Genomic DNA, 22,297 nt, shown 5'->3' on the forward strand with positions numbered 1-22,297 from the left:
TGTTCTGACTGTGCAGATGGGCTGTCAGTTTGGCTCATAGGGTCTTGTCAGTGATATACAGGAATATATGGCTCAGGAGAGATTGGATTGGAAAAGTGCCAACGTATCTCCAGTACACAAGGCCGGTTCTAAGAGTGTAGTGTGAAATTATCGACCGGTAACTTCAGTAGTAGGGAAAATCATGAAGGCAATGAACAAGGGTGGAATTCAGGATCATTTAGATACAAAATAGAATTCTGAAGGATACTCAGTATGGTTTTATAAAGGGAAAATAATGTTTAACAAATCTGATTAGCTGTTTTGACAGGGTCACTCATGAGCTGGATCTAGGGAATAATTTTGACATTGTTTATTTAGATTTCAGCAAAGCATTTGACTCAGTCCCACTTGAGCAGTTTATAAGCCAGAACAGATTGAAATCACAGGGAAAATCCTTAGATGGATAGCAGGATGGATTCAGGGCAGAAGGCAAAGGGTTGTGATAAATGGTTATCTGTCAGGTTGGTTAATATAAGAATTGGGGTTTCCCCAAGAATCAGTATTGAAACCACTGTTGTTTTTCATTTTCTTAAGTGACATTGATGAAGAGATAGAGGCTGTTACGTCTAAATTTGCAGATGATGAAAAGATCAGTAGAGTAGTTAATGATCACTGCCAAGCAGAGCTTCTGTAGAGTGATCTAAAAAGACTTCAGGGATGGTCAGAAAAGTGGCAGCTGTTTTAATCCAGCAAAGTGCAAAGTCTTACGTAAACCTGAGGAACAGTAGCCCCAAAATGTATACGCTTGTTGGAGTTGAACTAAAGTCAGTAGTGGAAGAAAGGGATTTGGGAGTTGATGATACAATCAAGAATTGTATCATAAACTGACTCCAAGAATTGTAGTCAGTTTGCAGGTCTGTAATGTCCTATTGATGATTTATTGAATATTTGCTAGTAGAGATAAGGATGTCATAATCCAATAAGGCAATTGTTAGACCACACTCCATACTTGAACACTTGTTCAAGTATGGAGACCAAACTTTAAAAAAAAAGACCGAGCTTCTTGAAAGGGTCCAAAAACTGGTAACTCACCTATGAGATCGGCAAAAGGGCATCCGTATGAGGAAAGACTGAATATATGGGTTTCGCAGCTTGGAAACTAGGCACCTTAGAGGAGAGGAGCCGACCGGGCTAGCCGAGTGGGTAAAGTACCTGCCCGGCAACCCAAAGGTCGCGGGTTCGATTCCCGCCTCGGGCTTGGATCACTGTACTGCAAAAACCTTTGGAGGTGCAATATGGCCACAGAAGCCGATGCGCCAACAACTACCAAATCAAAAAAAAAAAAAAAAACCTTAGAGGAGATTTGATTGAGGTGTCTTAAACACCTCAGAGAGGCAAAAGTAAAATGAATGAGTAAAATAAATTCAAGTTACAGGAAGAGATGTTTAGACTGGATTGCTGGAAGTTTTATTTTAGCTATTGAGTTATGAATTACTGGAATAAGTTATCTACGTGAGTGGTAGATGCTAAGAGTTTGGAGAAATTCAAAGATAAGCTGGATAGTTACATTTGGGAGGAGGGAAACACATAGGTTGTCTATTTTCTTTTATTATTATTATTTTTTTGATTGTGCAGCATAAGCCTTAGGTTTCCTTGCACCATATGGCCATTACTAATAACACTGACTCACATTCACTCACTCGTAACCATAAAATGTATATACATTATCACATTAAGACTTACTTAAGCTCATATGTTTACACTCATATATCCATTTATATTTATTATATGTATAATTGTACAGACAGGGCAAAGGGGGGGGAGCATTTTCTTAGTAAGAAGCATATTAAATCTAAGGCAGTGCATACAGTAAATATGGGTAGCAAGTGATCAAAGATCATTAATTTTTGAAGATAATTAAGGGTTGGAGAGAACAGTCAGTGAATTTTTGGCTGCTGTAAAGGGATAAGTATTTTTAATTTTTACCGTATTCTTTAATTTAACATACTACATTGTTTTACAGAGATATTAAATTTTACGTAGATAGCATTATACAAAGCACTCAATTAGGAATCTGTTAGCTTATTATAGTATTATCAATTAATCAAAAATATTAATCTTATTAAATTTCATTGTTAATTAAATTGTATTTAAACAGATATCATGAGCCAGACTAGAGCTGTGAAACAAAGATCAGACTAGCGAGAGTGCTGTGACTCGGGGGAGAAAGGGGCAATTCTCCAATGCATCACAGTCTCAAAAAATGTGCGAAATGTGAAATGTTTTCTGAATTTGTTTGCTCTAAAATGGGACATGATCTAACCAAGGAGGTTGTCTTTGTGTGTACTTAGATGCCTAGAGTATTAAGAAATTAGGTGGCAACTCAGCATTCTGATGGGTTGGTAAATGCCCTTGAAAAATTCTGATGGTAAATGCCCTTGAAAAAATTAATATGAGGGGCCCATCAAGCTCTCAGCTGCCCAGCTCAGTGGCAAAGCTCATTCCTGTGCATCAGGCAACACAGAGGCATTCGCCAAGGCAGAATGCTGGTCCCAAAGGAAGTATTTATTGTTGGTGACTCTATTGCCAGGGAGACGGGGAATATGCTATGCAAGAAGGATAGGTGGAACAGGATCAGGATGTGTCTTCCAGGAGCAAATGTTGATGACATTGTAGAGCAGATATCATCTTTTAAGGGCACGAAAGGTGATATTGTTGTACCCGTTGGAACTAATGACATTAAGAGATCTGCAGATTTACTCAACAAGTACAGGTCAATGTTGAAAAAAAAAAAGTTCCAAGTCAGGTTTGAATGTGAAAGTGTCTGCAATTCTGACCAGACATGATAGGAGGGTTAGAGCCTTGTCGATCAATTCAGTTCTGGAGAGATTGTGCAAGGCTCAAGGGGTAGAATTTTTTTTCAGCCTGGTCTGTGCTTGTTGACAGGAGAGACTGCTTCTACAGGGATGGGGTACACTTAAATAGAAAGGGTGCAAGAATATTTGCTGATGCATGCTATTGAGGCAGTGTTTGGTGGGTCGGAAAACTGCTAGCTTGGGGGGGATACACAGACTAAAAGGTTAAAAGTGACTGCAGGCATAGGCAAAAGTGATTATTGCACTGCTTCTATTAGAATGAGCAGCAGCCTGGAAAGCAAGGCAATGGAGATTTCCAGGACTGGTGGGAGTCATAGTGGAACAAATAAATACATGGGCTGTGTTAGGATAACTAAGAGTAGAAACAGGTGCATGTACAACAATACAAGAATAGTTAATAAATTTGATGAGTATGAAGTGGTAGTCAAGACATCAAAGGCAGATATTGTTGGGATATCAGGCGTATAAAATCTATAAAATATAAAACATATAGAAACGTATGAAATCTAAGTACATCCAATTGATGGTGGTGGACAATACAATGTTGAGTCTGTTTGGTATGACATAAGCACTGGGAAAGAAAAATGAGAGTAGGTGTGTGTTATAGGCCTAATGAATCTGATGAGTATAATGAGCAATTGTGCAGAGAAATAAGAGTGGGCCAGTAAATCAGAATGTCTTATAATGGGGGATTTTAACTTTCCAGATATTGACTGGAACTTGTGGTTTGGTCACTCGCACACTAGCAAGACTTTTGTGGATTTATTGGATGACTGTTTTCTACAGAAACATGTTCGAGAGGTAACCAGAGGGAGTAATACTCTTGATCTGGTTATCAGCAGTGATTATCCATGCATTAAAAATTTGCCGATAAAGAAACCATTGGGTGACAGTTATCACAATGTACTGATGTGTGAATTAATTAAGGATGTAACTACCATCAAGGTCTAAAGGGAAGGGCTTTTGCTTTCATAAATGTGATTACAGGGGTCTCAGACAGTTTTTAAATTCTATACAGTGGAATCAACTTTGAATTCTAAATGGAAAGCCTTCAGGGACTTAATTTTGGAGGCTTACTAGGCTTTTCATTCCAACTAAAAAATATATTGTTCAAGGTTTAGGCCTAAATGGATGTCAGATAAACTGATGAGGCTTGTGGCAGAGAAAAAAATTGAATGGGATGCATATAAAGTATCAGGTGACACAGGAGCTTGTGGCAGATATAAACTAGTCAGTAATCAAGTCACAAAGGAGGTTAGGCTGACGATGGCAGATTATGAGAAATCCTTGGCAAAGGATGCAAAGCAAAACAGCAAAGAGTTCTTTATTTATGTAAACTCTAGAAGGAAAGGGATGAATCAGATTGGACCACTTAACATAGATGGGTTGACTACTGATGATCATGCTCAGGTAGCTGATAAACTGAATGATCATAAGCCATAATAATGAGAGTTTCCTTGGACTCAGGGGAGGTCCCCATGGACTGGAGGTGTGCAAATGTATCACCAATTCACAAAGTGGGTTCAAAAGGTGACACAGGTAACTATAGACCTGTTAGTTTAACATGTGTTCCGGGAAAATAATGGAATCGCTGGTCGAAGCATTGCAGGATCAACTGGACAAAACTTCAGTAATAGTTAAGACACAGCATGGGTTCGTTAAAAGGTCTTTTCTGACCAATTTGATTGGATACTATGATGTAGTCGCAAAGGAACTGAATACTAAAAATAATTTTGATATCATATACTTGGATTTCAGTAAAGCTTTTGATACTGTTGCACATGGAAGACTGCTGTACAAATTGGAAAGGTATGGCATTAAGGGTAAGTTGCTACAATGGATAAAGGGATGGTTGAGTGAGAGTCGACAGAGAGTGGTAATCAATGGACACTGCTCTTCGTGAACAAATGTTATTAGTGGAGTTCCCCAGATTTTGGTGTTGTGCCCATTGTTGTTGTGCATATTTATCAATGATATTGATGAAGGTATATTAAGTTTAATGTCCAAGTTTGCAGATGATACAAGGGTTGGCAGGGTTGTTAATGAAGGTAAAGACAGTATGCTACTCGAACCGGATCTAGATAAGTTGTTCAAATGGGCTGAAAAGTTGCAACTGAAGTTTAACATTGACAAATGCAAAGTATTGCATATGGGTAGCAATAACCAAAGAGAAACGTACCAACTATGTGGTACTACACTCAATTAAGTGGAAAGTGAAAAAGACCTGGGGGTAATTGTGCAGTGAAATATGAAGTTCTCTGAGCAATTCCGACAGGCTGCCAGTGCACGTTATGGAGTCTTGTCAATGATATATAGGAATCTTGCTAGCAGGGAAAAGGAGGTGAATATCCCGTTATAAAAGGCAATGGTCAGGCCACACCTAGAGTACTGTGTACAGGTCTTCTGGCCTCATTTTAGGAAAGATGTAGAGTTGCTAGAATGAGTACAAAAAAGGGCAATAAGATTAGTGAGGGGAACAAAGGGGTGCTTTTACTTAGAAAAGCTTGAGTTCTGCAAATTGTAGTGCCTGGGAGTAGACTCCTGCAAGGTGAACTGATTGATGTGTATAAGGGCTTGAATGGGTTGAGCAAGCTGAATGCTGATGGGATTCTTCCTCTTGCTCAGATTAAGAACATGAGGGGGCATAGGTTCAAGTTGAGGAAAGTCAGTTGTAGAATAGATGTGCGGAAATTTGTCTTTAACCAGCGGGTAGTTGATTGGTGGAACAGACTTCCATCTTTTGTTGTGGAAGTTGATAGCCTAAATAAATTTAAGACTGAGCTGGAAAGGCATTTTCAATGAATGGAGGGGTGAAATGTGAGGTTTTTTTTGTGGGCTGATTCTGAATGAGTTTGCATCGTATGCCTCTACTAATGCTAAGTGTAATGTTGAGTTAGTTTGGCATGACATAAGCAGTGGGAAAACAAAAATGAGAATAGGAGTGTGTTATAGGCCTAATGACGGTCATGACTATTAACAACTATGAAATGAAATAGAGCAATCCAGTAAATCCGAATGTCTTATTATGGGGATTAACTTTCCATATATTTAGTTGAACCTGTAAGGTTATCACTCACACACCAGTAAGACTTTGTTATAGCATGTCAGAGAACAAACAAGAGGAAGCAGTACTCTTGATCTGATTAGTAACGACACTTTGTGCATTAAGAACCTGCAGGTAAAAGTCTCTCTGGGTGGCAGTAAGCACAGTGTATTGATGTGGTACTTATTTAAAGACATAACTACTGTCAAGGGCGAAGGAAAGGATTTTTGCTTTGCTTCCATAAGGATGAGTACAGGTCACAGACATTTTTTAAATTCTATACTTTGGGAACATCTGATGTTACAGGTAGCAAATGCTAATTGGAAAGATTTTGGGGAAGTAATCATCTTAGGAAGGATATAGAGCTGCTGGAATAGGTATGGAAAAGTCCATAAAATTCGTGACGGAACAAGGAGGTGCTCTTACCTATAAAGGCTTCAGTTCTGTAAATTGCAGTGGCTGGAGACTAAGCACCTGCGAGGTGATCTGATTGGAACATTTAAGGCTTTGAATGTCTTGAGAAAACTCAATGCTGATGGATTCTTCCTCTTACTCAGACTATGCACATAAATTCAAATTGAGAAAGATTGTTGCAGAGCAGATGTGCAGAAGTTTGGCTTCCAAAGGGTGGTTGATTTGAAAGCTTCCATGTATTGTGGAAGTGGATAGTTCGAATAAATTCAAGAGAGAACCAGACAAACTATTGGAGGTGAAATGGGATTTTTTTTTTTCAATTTTTTATTTTATTTTACTTATTTATTTTTTGGCTGATGCTATATAAACTTGTTTTCTTGCATCATTTGCCACTATTAATACTGATACTAACACTAACCCTTCCAGAGTTTCAGGCATCCTTTTGATGGGTTTTGTAGCAGGTGACTTTATGCCCTACATCGCATGACTCTTAATTTTAGTTTCAATGTTGCAGTTCTTCCAAAAAGGCTGATATTTATGCAGTTCCCTATGTCCTTGTAGTAATAACAGTTCATGATGATTAACAGACTGTCTGCTACTCTTCTGCAACCCTTCTAAGTACTACTGTTCTGCAAGGCTTGCCGAAGGGTAGCACATAGGTTCTCTCACACAGATCCCTTTCCATATTTCTGTAGTTTTATCTAATTGTCCTCTATCTGTAGTATCACCACAGTGTTTCCATTTGTTGATTATGTAAGCCACTGTTGATCTAGGACTTGCAGTTTTGCTGTAATGGCATGAACTTATTGATTGCTAATATGACATCCTATGTTGACTCTCACTGGAATCTACAAAACCGAACTCTTCTTTCCATCCATAATATTTCCCCGATATGCTTGCTTCTAGCATGAATGCAGTTGATTTAATAATCGACTTAATTGATTTAACGAATGTGAATTAAAAGTTTTTTGGTTTTAGTTCACACTATTTAAACTTGATAACACTCTATTTAAGCCATTGAACTATGTGCTTCTTAAGCCACTAAATTAAATCACTGTGCTTCTTAAGAAGCACATAGTGATTTAATGTTTGTACATATTTTTACATTATAATTATAGCACAGCTTAAATGTTTAGGCCTCAAGAACTATTCCAACTGGCCAACCTATCCACAACTTTATGTCAATGGAGAGTTAATTGGAGGATTAGATATTCTGAAGGAATTATCTGAGAGTGGTGAATTGGACAACATAATACCAAAAAAGGAAGATCTGAATAACAGGTAAATAAGATAGTTATAAAAAGTGATATGGAACTGATGTTTTGTGTTCTTTTTATTTTTACATACTATACAGTTTGGGCCTCTATAACAAAATCGATTGTTCACTTGAAAAAATTTGTTAAACAGAAATTTCGTTGTAAAGAAATATGACCTTTTCAATAGTGAAAAATGCTGTAATTCATCGTTTAGAAATATAGTAAAAGATGAGAAATAAATCAGAAATAAATGGAATGAATAAATTTTCTAACATTTTAAAACAATTAATTTATTAACATATTTAAGAAATTACTATGTACATGATGCACACTATATTGTAGTACACTTTTAAAAATTATTTCGTAAAATATTTAGCTATTTTTTGTTGTATGTTGGATTTTACCATACATTGTTCATAAAAATGTTCACATTTATTTAAACACTCAAATATATTTTCTTTCACACTTTCTTCACCTGAAGGCCTCAATGCAAAGTTTCAAGTTCTGCCAACGTTTCATGTTTGGAAGGTTTAATATTGCTTCGTTGCCCTCCTTTTCGTCCAACTTGTTTTCTATATTGACACTAGTTCTGTGAATATTCACCAAACTGTTGGAATCACTTGGATATTCAGCTACTATAATATCATTATCAACTCCTAAAAATTTGTCAAGGATAATTTTTCCACTGATCAAACCTTTTGCTTAGAGTTCTTCCCAGATTGCTCAATATGTTGTAGTAGTCATCCCTCTCATCACTGTTACTTGGTGTTTTAGCAAAACCTGTTTTTGCAAAATAATTCTTAATCGTCACTTCCATCACATCTTGACTTCACACCTTCACCAACTCTAAGTACATCCACAAATCTATAATAGAATCTATAGGTTGGTTGGTTTCTATTCTCAGTATAATATTTTTCACTGTGCCCTTGGTAGTGCATTTTAAAATTCTTGAAAAATGCCTTGGTACATTGGCACAAGTTTATATGAGATATTTGGGGGGAAGAAAACAAGCTTCACACTTGTAAGTTTCAAAATTACTGAGTGAAGGTGGGCAGGGCAGTTGTCGACAATCAACATGATTTTTCTGTCAAAATTTAAAATCCATTGTTCAGAAATTTTACTTGTCATCCAAGATTTTTTGTTGTTGTCCAACTCTAACAACTTTACTCCTTTTAAACATCAGAGTTGTTTACTTTTGCTTGTTACCAAAAGCTTCAGTCTTTGATTACCAGCCATATTTTCATCAGCCAAGACTGTAATTCTCTCCTTACTATTTTTACCACCTAAATATTTATCACCTTTAAAAGTCAGTCTTGTTCGGCAAACATTTAAAAAATAGACCTGTTTCCATGAATGTTGAATATGCCTTTGGGCTCGTAGTCCTCCATAATTTGTTTCAAAACTGTTTATTTCTAGTGGATACAGTCTTCTTCAATTACATTCCACTTTTACCTCAAATAACTTTTGGTTAAGCCATGGCACGTTTTAAATTTGTCCAGCCAACCAGAACTGGCTTGAAATGTTTTATGCCCCAGAAAAGATGTGTACTCCATAGCCTTTTCCTTTTATTAATGGCCCTGATATCAGCATATTTAGGTCTTGAATCAACTTCACCCACTTAAAACTGCTTCATCTACATCTTCATACAGGCATAATTTTCACACTTCCAACTGGGTCCCGTTTCCTCAAACAGTTTGAAAATTTGTTGCCTTTGATCCATGTAAATGTCAAATGGCACTAGAAATTATGCCATAATGCATATAAGCATTCAAAAAAAAAATTCTATAATTTTTACTCTATGGACACAGCTGAAATTTGCTATAAGTGAAGCCAGAACTGGTTTCTTTGATTTTCTCACTTCAATTTTCAAAAATTTCTATTGAATTTCACACAAATGACAAAAATGTGACACCAAGTGTGTATTTTTTTTAGGCCTTTTTCTGTTATTTTTCTAAACCCACCCTTATTAGCCTAGGGCTTATGAAACATGAAACTTGATTCATTTGTTTTGGAGCAGGCATTTCTGTTTACAGAGCGAAATAGTTTTCTTGGAGGGGAGCATGAGAAAAACCATTGGATTACCTTGCAGACTTCATCGGTACAGCTACATCGAGAGAAAACCAACGGTTGTGCTTATGTCACATCATCGCCCATACAGCTACATCAAGAAGGGAAGCAAGGCAAATAAACAAACATAAGACAAACTCGAGCTACTGTTAGTTGACATAAGAAGCAATAAAGCGAAACAGTAGCAATGTTTTTGTAAGGCGAAAAGATTGCATTTCCTTTCTTTCTTCAATATGTATTGCACCTACTAACAGAAAATCAGGGAAATTCATCTTTTAGAAATGAGAAAAACTGGTGTTAAACTGATAACACTGTAATATGCATTTGATAAAAAAAAAAAAGTTTGCTCTATTGTAATTGTTTTTCGGGAACAATATTGGAACAGCAGTTTCCTTGGATGTATATTTGATCTTTTAACGTGTGCAGATAATTGACTTGGGCAAAATTCGAAAGTGCTACTTCAGTTAGGAGCCAAAACCATTTCCCCCAACATAACGAATCACTTTAGGTACAATAAAGGATGACTGCTGATGATTTTACTGACTGGAAAGAAGTGTCCACAATAAAACATCTGTATAAGGCGGTCACTCAAAGGAAAGTAACTGTAGTCATTTGTATTCAAGGACAAGCTATACAGCGATGTTTGAAATGTATAATGCAGGTCACTCGCTAATATTTCCAGAGGGATTATTGCAAAATATTGTTCCGCAAAACAATTACAGTAAAGCAAACAGGTTTTTTTTTTATCGAATGCACACTGGACAAAAATCGGACTAATCCGAACTTAGGCATTCTACAATGAAGCTGACTTATTAGAACTTTAGCATCTATTGTGAAACTGAATGCAATAAAGAAATAGACTTAGAACTTTCGAATCCACGATGAAACTGACTTACTAGAACTTCAGCATCTGTGATGAAAGTTACAGCTGTGGACTTTTGACAATCTCCTAGCCTTCCCCCACCAAAAGAGTATTTTTATTTCTTTTTCTCTGTCTCTTTCCCTTAGGGTCGGACTAGAAAGGAGAACTGTCTCCCTCTAAGGAGTTTTTTTTCCCCAAAGTGAATGAAAGGAACTGGAAATTTCAGGAAAATGAACCCAGTTTTTCTTCATTCGGTAAACAGCTACTCTGTCAGTGCAAGAGAAGTCAAACATTTGCAGCTCAGAATGAAATTCAAGCATCCAAACACATGACACTTTATGGTGAATTTTTCGGGCGTGTGTGTGATAATGAAAATTCAATTTTTTCCTCGAAATTTTTTGATAGTATCAAATGCATATCAAGGAAATATTGAAGTAACGGATTGTGAAAACAATTCGTTACTAGAGCGCATTTTTTTTTTTTTTTTTCCTTTTCGTGTGCACACCAAGTAAGATGCATTCGAAGTTCCTTCGACATCAGTTTTCGAAGTTTATAATGCAGCTATGAATAGAAATCTTTTCTTGAAAGTTTGCAAGAAGATCAAATATACATCCATGAAACTGCTGTTCCGATTTAGTCCTCTAAAAACAATTACAATAAAGCGAACTTTTTTTTTTTCTTTCGTTTTCACTGTGGTTTCCAATAGATGAATTTCTTTGATTTTTTGTTAGTAGATATAATACATACTGAAGAAAGGAAAGAAGATATTTTTGTTTTTCAAAAACAATTCGTTGCAATTCTTTCGTATAACAATTACGAAAAGCAAACTGTTCTGAGAGAGCCATGCAAAATATTATTCGCAAGTAATGATGCTCAACTGTTTGTTTTCGACAAAAGTTTTTACATTTTTATTTTCTCCTTGGATCACCTTGGTAATGTTAATGATCTAAGCTTGACCAGTCAATTATATCTCCACGTGTGTTGATTTGTTTTAGACAGATGAAGTGGGAATTTTGGAGAAATGCTGTAACGCATATCATCTATAAAGCTTGGATCGTGTATTGCCGACATAAAAATTTAATAAATTGATATGTGATTGTACATTTTTGCTGTTTTCAAATGAATTAATAGTTTTTGCTGAACGCTAAAGGTAGAAAATCAAAGAATATACTTCTGTTTATGTATATTGTGAGTTTCAATTTTGGAAATTGAGTAGAAATTATGGAAATTATTAGTTTCTCTCAGTGGGCAATTTTCTAGTGAGATTTAAAATTAGGGTTATGGGGGATTGGATAAAAGCAGGGTTAAGCAGCCAATAAATGAGTACTGCAAAAATAAAGGCAGATGAAATTAACGCTTGCTTGATATTGGCACACTTATTGAATTTTGGGCTGTTTGCAGCAATACTTGGTAACAGTTTTATTTGTTCTTTGGGTTGAAGCTAGTTTATGTACATGGATAAACCTTTGATAAACTTTTGATGTTTGTTCTCACTTACAGCTCAGCTTAAAAGTAAGTGTTCGCTGAAGGCAAATGGGCCTGTGGTACTGGATTCCACGATTAAAGAGTAACAATACAGTGTATTCAGTGACAGAATTTTTTTTTTTTTATGTGAACCCCAAACACGAGAGGTATTAGAACCTATAGTACTTAGTACCGTGCTTGGGTTGGAGATTGAGAAGACGAAAGAAGATATTTGTTGACATTGGACTTGAACTTCTGTAGATTGTAATTTTCAGGAAATACGTATGAAGGAAGGTTGTTCCAGAAAACGGCAGTTGAATGAATAAATGAGGAAGATGAAAAGTTGGTTCTGTGGGTTTGAAGTTGGACAGTAAATGGATGTTGGCTGGTGGCGGCACGTGTTTGGACTGTTTTGAAAGAGAGAGCGGGAATTATAGAACCCAATTCAGAACAGTGCCCATGGAAGTATCTGTAGAAGAGGCATGCAGGCAGAAACAGTACTTCTATGAGAAAGTGAGTGGAGAGACTCTGTTAGAGATGAATCATTAATTAACCTAACTGCCCTCTTCTGAATGGAATCAAGAAGCCTGAGAGAGGTTTTGGGGGCACCACCCCAGATGTGGGAACAATATTCCATGGCAGGGCGGATTTGCGATTTATACAAAGTGAGCAGCTGTTTGGAAGAAAAGTAACGCCGAGAGCGAAAGAGAAAACCAAGTTTTTTAGATGCAGAGGAAGCAATATTTGTAATGTGCTTGTGCCAAGAGAGATTAGAAGTCAGGGTAATCCCCAAAAGAGATATATCCTTTTGCCTAGAAATTGGAGTGTCACTAAAGATAAGCATAGGAGCAGAAGAATCCTTTTTGCCAGATATAAGACAAGACTGAGTTTTAGAAGGGTTGAAATCAACTAAGTTGTCTTTGCCCCACTGGAGAATTACCTGAAGATTGGCATTTAAGGAATTGGTAGCAGATTTTCGAGAAGTTGAAGCTGATTGAGCAGGACAAGGTTTCTCAAAATGGAAAGTTGAATGCAATGTGCTATCATCGGCAAAACTATGGATAGGATTTCCAGTCAATGGAAGCAGGTCATTGATATACAAGAGGAAAGGAGTGGGGGAAAGAACTGAACCTTGGGGGACACCGGCATTAGTGGAGAAGTTAGAAGACAGAGAGCCGTCAACCATCACCCTCAGTGAGCGATCAGAGAGAAAACTGGATAACCAATTACTAAAAACAGTTGGCAAACCATAAGATGGAAGCTTGTTTAGAAGACCTTTATGCCAAACACGATCAAAAGCCTTTGAGATGTCAGGAGCAACTAATTGTGTTTCACCGAACCTTTCCATTGAATTAGTCCATAAATGGATAACATAAGCCAGAATATCACCAGTTCATCGACACTGACGGAATCCATACTGGCAATTGTTGATCAGACGGAAGGTTTCTAGGTAGTTTAAGAGTTGGCGGTTAATTGATTTCTCCATTACTTTAGAAAGAGTAGAAGTAATTTCAATGGGACGATAATTGGATGGGAGGGATTTGTCACCCTTTTTAGGAACTGGCTGGATATGAGCAAATTTCCAAGCAGAAGGAAAAACACCTTTAGAATAAGAAAGTGAAAAAAGGCGTCAAAGAATAGGAGTAAGTTCAGGAGCACAGGTTTTGAGAACAAGTGGAGAAATACCATCAGGACCTGGAGCTTTCTTAGCATCGAGATTCATCAAAATCCTTCTGATATCCTTTGGACGGAAGACCACAGGAGGCATTGAATGGAGTGTGTTGGGAATGGTGGGAGGTGTTTTACCAAGATCATTAATACATGAGCTGGAAGAAAAATGGGATGCTAGCAGGTCAGCTTTATCCTTGGCTGAAGTGACAACAGAACCATCTGGTTTGGACAGAGGTGGGAGCAGAGATGGGCAAAAGTTGCGGCCAATAGCTTTGCCAAGAGACCAGAATGCTCGGCTACCATTAGGGCAAGAAGCAAGTTTTCTACTCTTAGCCTGTTCAAACTCTAGTTTGGATTGATTAATAACTGCTTTACAATTGTTGCGAGCTTTGGTGTAAGCAGAAAATGAAACTGAAGAATTAGAAACAAGCCAATTACGATATGCAACATTCTTTTCTTGGACAGCCTTAGCACATTTATTGGAAAACCAAGGTTTAGATAAAGGACGAGATTTTAAAGTGGAGTGTGGGATAAAGGATTCCATTCCTGCAAGAATAATTTCACTGACACGATCTGAGCAAACGTTGACATCAGAACTTTTGAAACAGTAATCCGACCAAGGAAAAGAAGAAAAGAAATCTCGCAGGTCATCCCATTTTGCATTCTTGTAATGCCAAACAACACGAGGTTGGGAATAGCCATGAGATAAAGGTTCCATTGGAAAAGAGACAATCACCAAGTTGTGATCTGAAGTGCCTAAAGGAGCTCTCACTTCGACCGTGTACTTAGAAGGGTTGTTTGTGAGAAAAAGATCAAGCGTATTGGCTGTATGATTAGGATTGTCCGGTATTCTTGTAGGTAAATGAATAATCTGTGCTAGGTCATTCATTAGTAATTGCAAAAGCCTCAGCATCTCGACCTGCTGGGTCGGTGTGACTAGAAAACGGAAGCCAGCTGGGGTTGTGAACATTAAAATCACCAAGGAAAATTACCTCACTGTTAGGAGAGTTGGACTGGAGAAAGTCAAGTTGCAACGAGAGGAAGTCAAAGAGCTCCAAGTGATTAGTGGAGTTGGGAGAACGGTAGAGACAACAAATGAATCTGACACAATGAGGTAGAGAGATTTTAAGCCAGAAAAGATCAAAGAGAGGAGATTCCAAATTGTCAAGTCTCTGACAGGGAATATCAGAACGGACATATGCACAAGTACCACCTTTGAGGCGAAAGGAATCATACAGCGAATAATTTGGGCATCTGAGATGAGCAGTAGTTGAATCAACCGATAACTGAGATTCTGTCAGAAAAAGTACTTGAGGTTTGGCAGACTGCAAGTGGAAATGGACATCGTTGAGATTAGAATTGAGACCACGTATATTTGTGAAATGAATTAGGAAGTCATTTTTTTTTAATAAACTGTTGACATTTTTAATAGACTGTTTGATTCCAAGATATGATCGACCAATCCCGACACTTCCATCACAGCCTTTGGCTAGAATTGTTGAACATATGCTGTCCAAAAGCCTTGAATCATTTCCAGGGTACAAGGTTACACCCTATCTTGGAATCAAGTCTTGAAACTCGACAAGCACTGGCAGTAAACCCATACTCGTCCGTGCACCAACAATGAATGCCAATCTAGTGAATAATGTTCAGTCACACAGCCATGTGTGCATTAGAGTACGCACAACTCACTTGATATTTATTTTATTTTAATTCTATCTCTAACATCTATATTTTGTTAGTATTTTGTATACATCTTTTGCTGAAGGAGGTTCGTTTAACCCGAAAGCTCCATACCTAGTTATTAAAAATTTTCACTGGATATGCTGTATTGTTACTCTTTAAGTCTTTTATTAACTTTAAAAGACTCAAGGTGAAGTTCCACCAAATAAGAAGAAAAGCCAAGAAAGATGCCTGGATAAGTTTTAGTTTCACTATTAAAAAGGACACAGATAACAGACTCATCTGGAAGATAATCCAAGTACTTAATGGTAAATACGTGCACTCCCCAGCCTCAATCCTTAACTGGAGAGGACAGCAGTTGTCTGTACCAACAGAAATAGCTAATGCATTAGGCCAGTGGTTCCCAAACTACTGAGATCTTCAGACCATTTCAAAAATAAAAAAAAAAATTACGGACCCCTTCAAAAATTATAAAAAGTTTGTTGACCCCTATATATAACATATGCAAGAAGGATCCTATTGCAACCATGTGATCTGCTCCCTGGAAAACTCAGTTAGTGCCACTCTACCTGTGAACCTTGTATCCTCTTATTGAGATGTAGGGAGAACTGACTCACATGGTATCTGATCATGGATTTTTATTTTATTTATTTATTATTTTTACTTTGTTATTAGCATTATATTTGTGTTACTCATAATCACTATTTTGTAAATTTATATCCATGTGAGACCACTGGCAGCATGCCGTGATGAGTATATTGTATGGTATCTTTACATACAATAAAGATTAATTAATATATACATGGTCGACCACCATTTCACAAACCCCCTGGAACTGCTCGATGGACCCCAGTTTGGGAAATGCTGCATTAGGCGAATCATTTGCTAGTATATCAGCAGTGTCCACATAAAGCCAAACCTTTCAAAAAATTAAGGTATCTGCAGAAAAACAAAAAATAAACTTCTCTACTAAGGTATCACATCTGTACACTCAGCCTTTCACTTTAATGGAACTTTTAGAATCCCTCAATAAAACATCCAGTACTGCTGCTGGTCCGGATGGAGTCTGCTGTATAATTTTAAAAAAAAAAAAAAACTAAATAACAATGCAATAAGCTCCCTATTGAAATTCTACAATAGAATATTTTTAGAAAATAGTTATCCATACTCCTGGTGTCACTCAATTGTTCTAGCTTTTCCGAAACCAGGGAAGGATTATACCATCCTGCATAATTACAAGCCAATTTCACTGAGTAACTATTTAGGCAAATTCTTAGAAAAAGTGGTACACAACCGGCTAACATGATTTCTGGAAACCAACAATTTGCTAAACAGAAATCAGTACGGGTTTCGAAAGAATCGCTCAACCTTAGATGTGATGATCACAGCAGAAGCAAACATCCGCAATGCTTTCGTAAGAAGACAGCATCTGATCATGGTTAATCTAGATATTGAGAAGGCCTTTGACACTACTTGGCGATATGCTGTCCTTCAGGACCTTCATTCTTTTGGATTGAAGAGGCAGTTACCTCAATTTATACAAAACTTTCTACACCACAGAATGTTTCAGGTCAGATATGAACAGTTTATCTAAACCATTTCATCCAAAATGTCTCATTTGAACAAGGTGTGTCGCAGGGTTCCATCCTAAGTGCAGCATTATTCACAATAAGAATTACTGATATGACACGAAACATACTAAAAACAGTGGAATCATACATGTTTGCCGATGATCTGATTATCTCTCGTCAGTCACAAACTATGAATGCCATTGAAAGTCAATTTCAAATATCCATAACCAGAATAGAATCGTGGGTGCAACAGAATGACCATTCCTTGGCAGAAAATAAATCAACTGCAATGCATTTCTGTAAAATACGCCTACTACATCTGAATCCTGAAATATTTTTTAAAAAATAACATGATTACTCTTACTAATAACTTTGATTATGGATCACCTGTGTATGACTCCACAAGGAACAGTTCCTTGTTGTGGCTAAATACAATTCATCATAGTGCTCCAAGGATAGCCATGGGAGCCTTCAGAACATCTCCAGTCCACTGCCTATATATTGAGGCAAATGAATCCCCATTGCACCTCGGGTGAAAAACCTTACTTTGTAACTATGGTGCAAAAATTAAAAGTATTCCATCTCATTCCCAGCTGGGAATAACTGTTTGATCATCAAAATGTAATGATATACCGTAATAAACCTAATGAAAACTGCCCTGCGAGTCTTCGAATGTTGGATTATTAACCTTCAGCATATCCTTGATGATTATGTTCTCCTGAACTTCCCTGGATTCAATTTTCACCTCGTGATACTTGCTTTCTGAGATGGGCAAAACGCTACCTGCCAAACAACAACCTACAGAAGTTACATGAAGCGCCCACATTTTAGAAAACTCAGAAAAACTACTTATCTACACTGATGGCTCCAAAACAGATGAAGCTGTTGGTGCTGCAGCAATTTCTTCTACCTTCTCAATATCTGTATTGCCTCCTACCGAATGCAGTTTCTATACTGCAGAATTATATGCAATAAAACTGCAACTGCAAGAATATTTGCTGATGCTATCGAGGCAGTGTTAGGTGGGTCGGAAAACTGCTAGCTTGGGGGGAGACAAAGACCAATAGATTGACAGTAGCCACTGGCAGAGGTGAAAGAGATTCTTGCACTGCTTCTATTAGAATGAGCAGAAGCCTGAAAAACAAGATGCATGGTATTTCAGAGACTGCTGGGAGACATTGCGGTACAAGTAAACACATGGGTTGTGTTAGGGTAGCTAAGAATAGAAACAGGTGCAGGTATACTTGCGTGTACACCAATGCTAGGAGTTTAGTAAATAAATTTGATGAATTTGAGGTATTGCTCAAAACATCGAAGGCAGATATTGTTGGGATATCAGAGACGTGGTGTCACACAGATATAAGGGATGCAGAACTGCAATTTGGGGAGTACAACGTCTACAGAAAGGATAGACAGGATAGGAAGGGGGGAGGGGTTATGCTATTAGTTAAGAAACACATAAAAACCAAGGAAGTGAAGCCAGTCGACATCGCTGGACAGTGCAGTGTTGAGTCAGTTTGGTGTGACATAAGCATTGGGAGATCAAAATTGAGAGTAGGAGTGTGCTATAGGCCTAATGACTCTGATGAGTATAATAAGGAACTGTACAGGGAAATAGAGTGGGCCAGTAAATCAGAGAGTCTTATAATGGGAGATTTTAATTTCTATGATATTGACTGGAATTTGGGGGCTGGTTACTCACACACTAGCAGGGCTTTTGTGGATTTATTGGATGATTGTTTTCTACATCAGCATGTTCGGGAGGCAACTAGAGGGAGTAATACTCTTGATTTGATTATCAGCAGTGATTCTTCATGCATTAAGAATCTGCAGATAAATGAACCACTAGGTGGCAGTGATCACAGTGTGCTGAAGTGGGATTTACTGAAAGAGGTAACTACCATTAGGGGTAAAGGGAAGGGTTATTGCTTCCGTAAAGGCGACTACGATGGACTGAGACAGTATTTAAATTCTATACAGTGGGACCAACTGATGATGTTACCAACAGCAAATTCAAAATGGGAAGCATTCAAAGAACTTATCTTGGAAGCTACTAGGCTTTACATACCAACTAAGAAATATTGTTCAAGGTTTAGGCCAAAATGGATGTCAGATGAACTAATGAGGCATATGGCAGAGAAGAAACATGCATGGGATACATATTTATAAATTAACACATGACACAGAAGCCTATGATAGATACAAGTTGATATGCAGCCAAGTTACAAAGGAGGTTAGGCAGGCGAAGGCAGATTACGAGAAATCCTTGGCAAGGGATGCAAAGAAAAACAGCAAAGAATTCTTTACTTATGTAAACTCTAGAAGGAAGGGGATGAATCAGATTGGTCCACTTGATATTGATGGGTCAACTGTTGATGATCCTGCTCAGGTAGCTAACAAACTAAATGAATATTTTGCATCGACATTCACACATGAGGAGTTATTCAGCGAGGGGAATGCCAGAGGTGTATTCAACTCTAGCAGTAAGCTACAGAATCTTGAAATAACTGGGAGTAAAGTGGAGGAGAAACTGTTGAAGATAAACACAAGAAAGGCACCCGGGGTGGATGGGATCTATCCAGTTATATTAAAGGAGGCAGCAAAGGAAGTAAGCAAACCCTTAGCCATAATTATGAGAGCTTCCTTGGACTCAGGGGAGGTACCCATAGACTGGAAATGTGCAAATGTGACCCCAATTCACAAAGGAGGATCAAAGGCTGACACAAGTAATTATAGACCTGTGAGCTTAACTTCTGTTCCAGGAAAATTAATGGAGGCACTGGTTAAAGAAGCACTGCAGGATCATTTAGACAAGACTTCAGTTATAGCTCAGACACAGCATGGTTTTGTTAAGGGGAAGTCTTGCCTGACCAACTTGATTGGATACTATGATTCAGTCACAAAAGAACTGGATGCAGGGAATAACTTTGATATTATATACTTGGATCTTAGAAAGGCTTTTGATACTGTTGCACATGGAAGACTGCTACACAAATTGGAGCAGTGTGACATTGGAGGCAAATTGCTGCTATGGATAAAGGGGTGGTTGAGGGGGAGAAGACAGAGAGTGGTAATCAATGGACACTGCTCATCGTGGACTAACGTTATTAGTGGAGTCCCTCAGGGCTCAGTGTTGGGTCCATTATTGTTTTCTGTATTTATAAATGATATTGATGAGGGTATATCAAGCTTAATGTCCAAGTTTGCAGATGATACAAAGGTTGGCAGGGTTGTCAAGGACACTACTGACACTATGCTGCTGCAACAGGATCTGGAAAGGTTGAGCAGATGGGCTGAGAGGTGGCAAATGAAGTTTAACATTGACAAATGTAAAGTACTACACATGGGAAACAGCAACCCCAAAGCAACGTATCAACTCTGTGGTACTACACTGACAGTGGTAGAGAATGAAAGGGACTTGGGGGTGGTTGTGCAGGCAGATATGAAGTTTTCTGAGCAGTGCAGACGGGCTGCAAGAGTAGCTCATGGAGTATTGTCAATGATATACAGGAATTTTTCCAGCAGGGATAAGGAGGTGATTATTATTTCATTGTATAAGGCAATGGTCAGGCCACACCTAGAGTACTGTATACAGGTCTGGAGGCCTCATTTCAAGAAGGATGTAGAGCTGCTGGAACGAGTACAGAGAAGGGCAACAAGATTAGTGAATGGAACAAAGGGGTGCTCTTATGAAGAAAGGCTTAAGTTTTGCAAATTACAGTGTCTGGAGACTAGGCACCAGCGAGATGATCTGATAGAGGTGTATAAAGCCTTGAATGGTTTAAGCATGCTCAATGCTGATGGGATTCTTCCTCTAGCTCAGAAAAATCACCTGAGAGGGCATAAATTCAAATTGAGGAAAGACAGATGTAGGATAGACGTGCGGAAATTTGCCTTTAGCCAGCGGGTGGTTGGTTGGTGGAACAGACTGCCATCCCTTGTGGTGGAGGTTGATAGCCTAAATAAGTTTAAGGCTCAGCTGGACAGGTATTTTGAACGAACAGAGGGGTGAAGTGGAAGTGGGTGTTTTTTTTTTTTTTTTTTTTTTTGGCTGATGCTGCATAAGCTTGCTTTCTTGCATCAAATGCCTCTACTAATGCTAATGCTAAAAGCTGGCTCTAAATAATATAAGTAAGCAGTATTTCAAGCAAGCTTTGATATACACTGACTCACTGGGTGCAGTCACCACCATTCAGTCTGTTGTTGTTATTTGGTTTTTAGGAGCATTAGCAACTAAGACCATATTGCTCTGGAGATATGCGGTGGTCATTCCCTGACCTTTCCGCATCCTCCGTATTTGGTGGTCACGGGCTCGAACCCCGATCTAATCAAGAAGCGTCTGCTACGCACTGCTGCTCCTGCCCGCCTGGCTATGTAGGCGCTCATTCAGTCTGTTACTTCTTCCCACCATCCCATTCTGAAACAGATCCGATACAGATTATATCATCATCATCATCATCAAACCAGATGGTCACTTTCTGCTGGATCTCTGGTCATGTCAGCATCCCAGGTAATGAACGTGCAGATCATGCTGCTAAACATCCTAACAGTGGATCATTCTGCCATCTGAAAGTCCCGTACACTGATTATAAATCCACTGTTAAAACAGCACATAGGACTCAATGGTCAGAACTGTGGCAAACACAAGTCAATAATAAACTATTTCAGATTAAAAAAAGAACCTGAGCTGTGGACTTAGTTTCAGGAGAAGTAGGTGAGAAGTCATTTTGGCAAGACTTCGAATTGGTCATTCTTATAAAACACACAAGTTCTTTCTTATGGGAGAGAATCCTCCTCAATGATCATCTGTCAGACCCAGCTAACAATTAAACATATTCTAATAGAATGCCCTCAGTACTCAAGTATCCGAAAATCCAGTTTCTATTCTCTATCCAATTTGCAGAAACCTTTAACTTTATTACACATACTTGGCAAAAATTCAAATTTTGAAGAACAGTTTCAATACTTGAAACACAAAGTTATATAACCATCTCTGAAAGACATAATATAAAATTTTCAGTCATACGAAATTCATGAACAGGCACAATAGAGCCCAGGAGGCTCGTTTGCCAAAAATCCTCAATTACTACTACTACTTAACCATTATTTATTAATTTTCAGAATTTTTAGGATTTCAGAATATTTTTCTTTCTCTGCCTTCTTAAAATAATGGCAATCAAACTCTCAAATATAGGCAAAAGTAAATATTTTAAGGCAGAGCTTGAAAGTGTCTGAAATATTTCCAAGGCATAATAGGAAGAAATTTCTGGTAAGAGCCTTGTCAGTTTGATCCTGGAGAGATTGTACAAAGCTCTTGAGGGTAGAATTTTATTCAGCACGGCCAATACTTTTTAGCAGAAAGGACTTTTTTTTTTTTACAGGGTTTGGAAACACTTAAATAGAAGGGGTTC

General features: G+C 38.0%; 1 protein-coding gene across 1 annotated transcript in view; it reads left to right on the forward strand.

The window, feature by feature from the left end:
* Grx3 (Glutaredoxin 3) overlaps positions 1-22,297 on the forward strand; it is a 238,271-nt gene that overhangs the window by 166,534 nt on the left and 49,440 nt on the right. Inside the window, exon 7 of the mRNA XM_090373419.1 lies at positions 7,449-7,593. Coding sequence (XP_090229545.1) covers positions 7,449-7,593 — 145 coding nt within the window. The remainder of the gene's footprint in view (positions 1-7,448; positions 7,594-22,297) is intronic.

Source organism: Mastigoproctus giganteus, chromosome 5 (assembly GCF_048544385.1).
Source record: "Mastigoproctus giganteus isolate SK-2022 chromosome 5, ASM4854438v1, whole genome shotgun sequence".
NCBI classification, from domain to species: Eukaryota; Metazoa; Arthropoda; class Arachnida; order Uropygi; family Thelyphonidae; genus Mastigoproctus; species Mastigoproctus giganteus.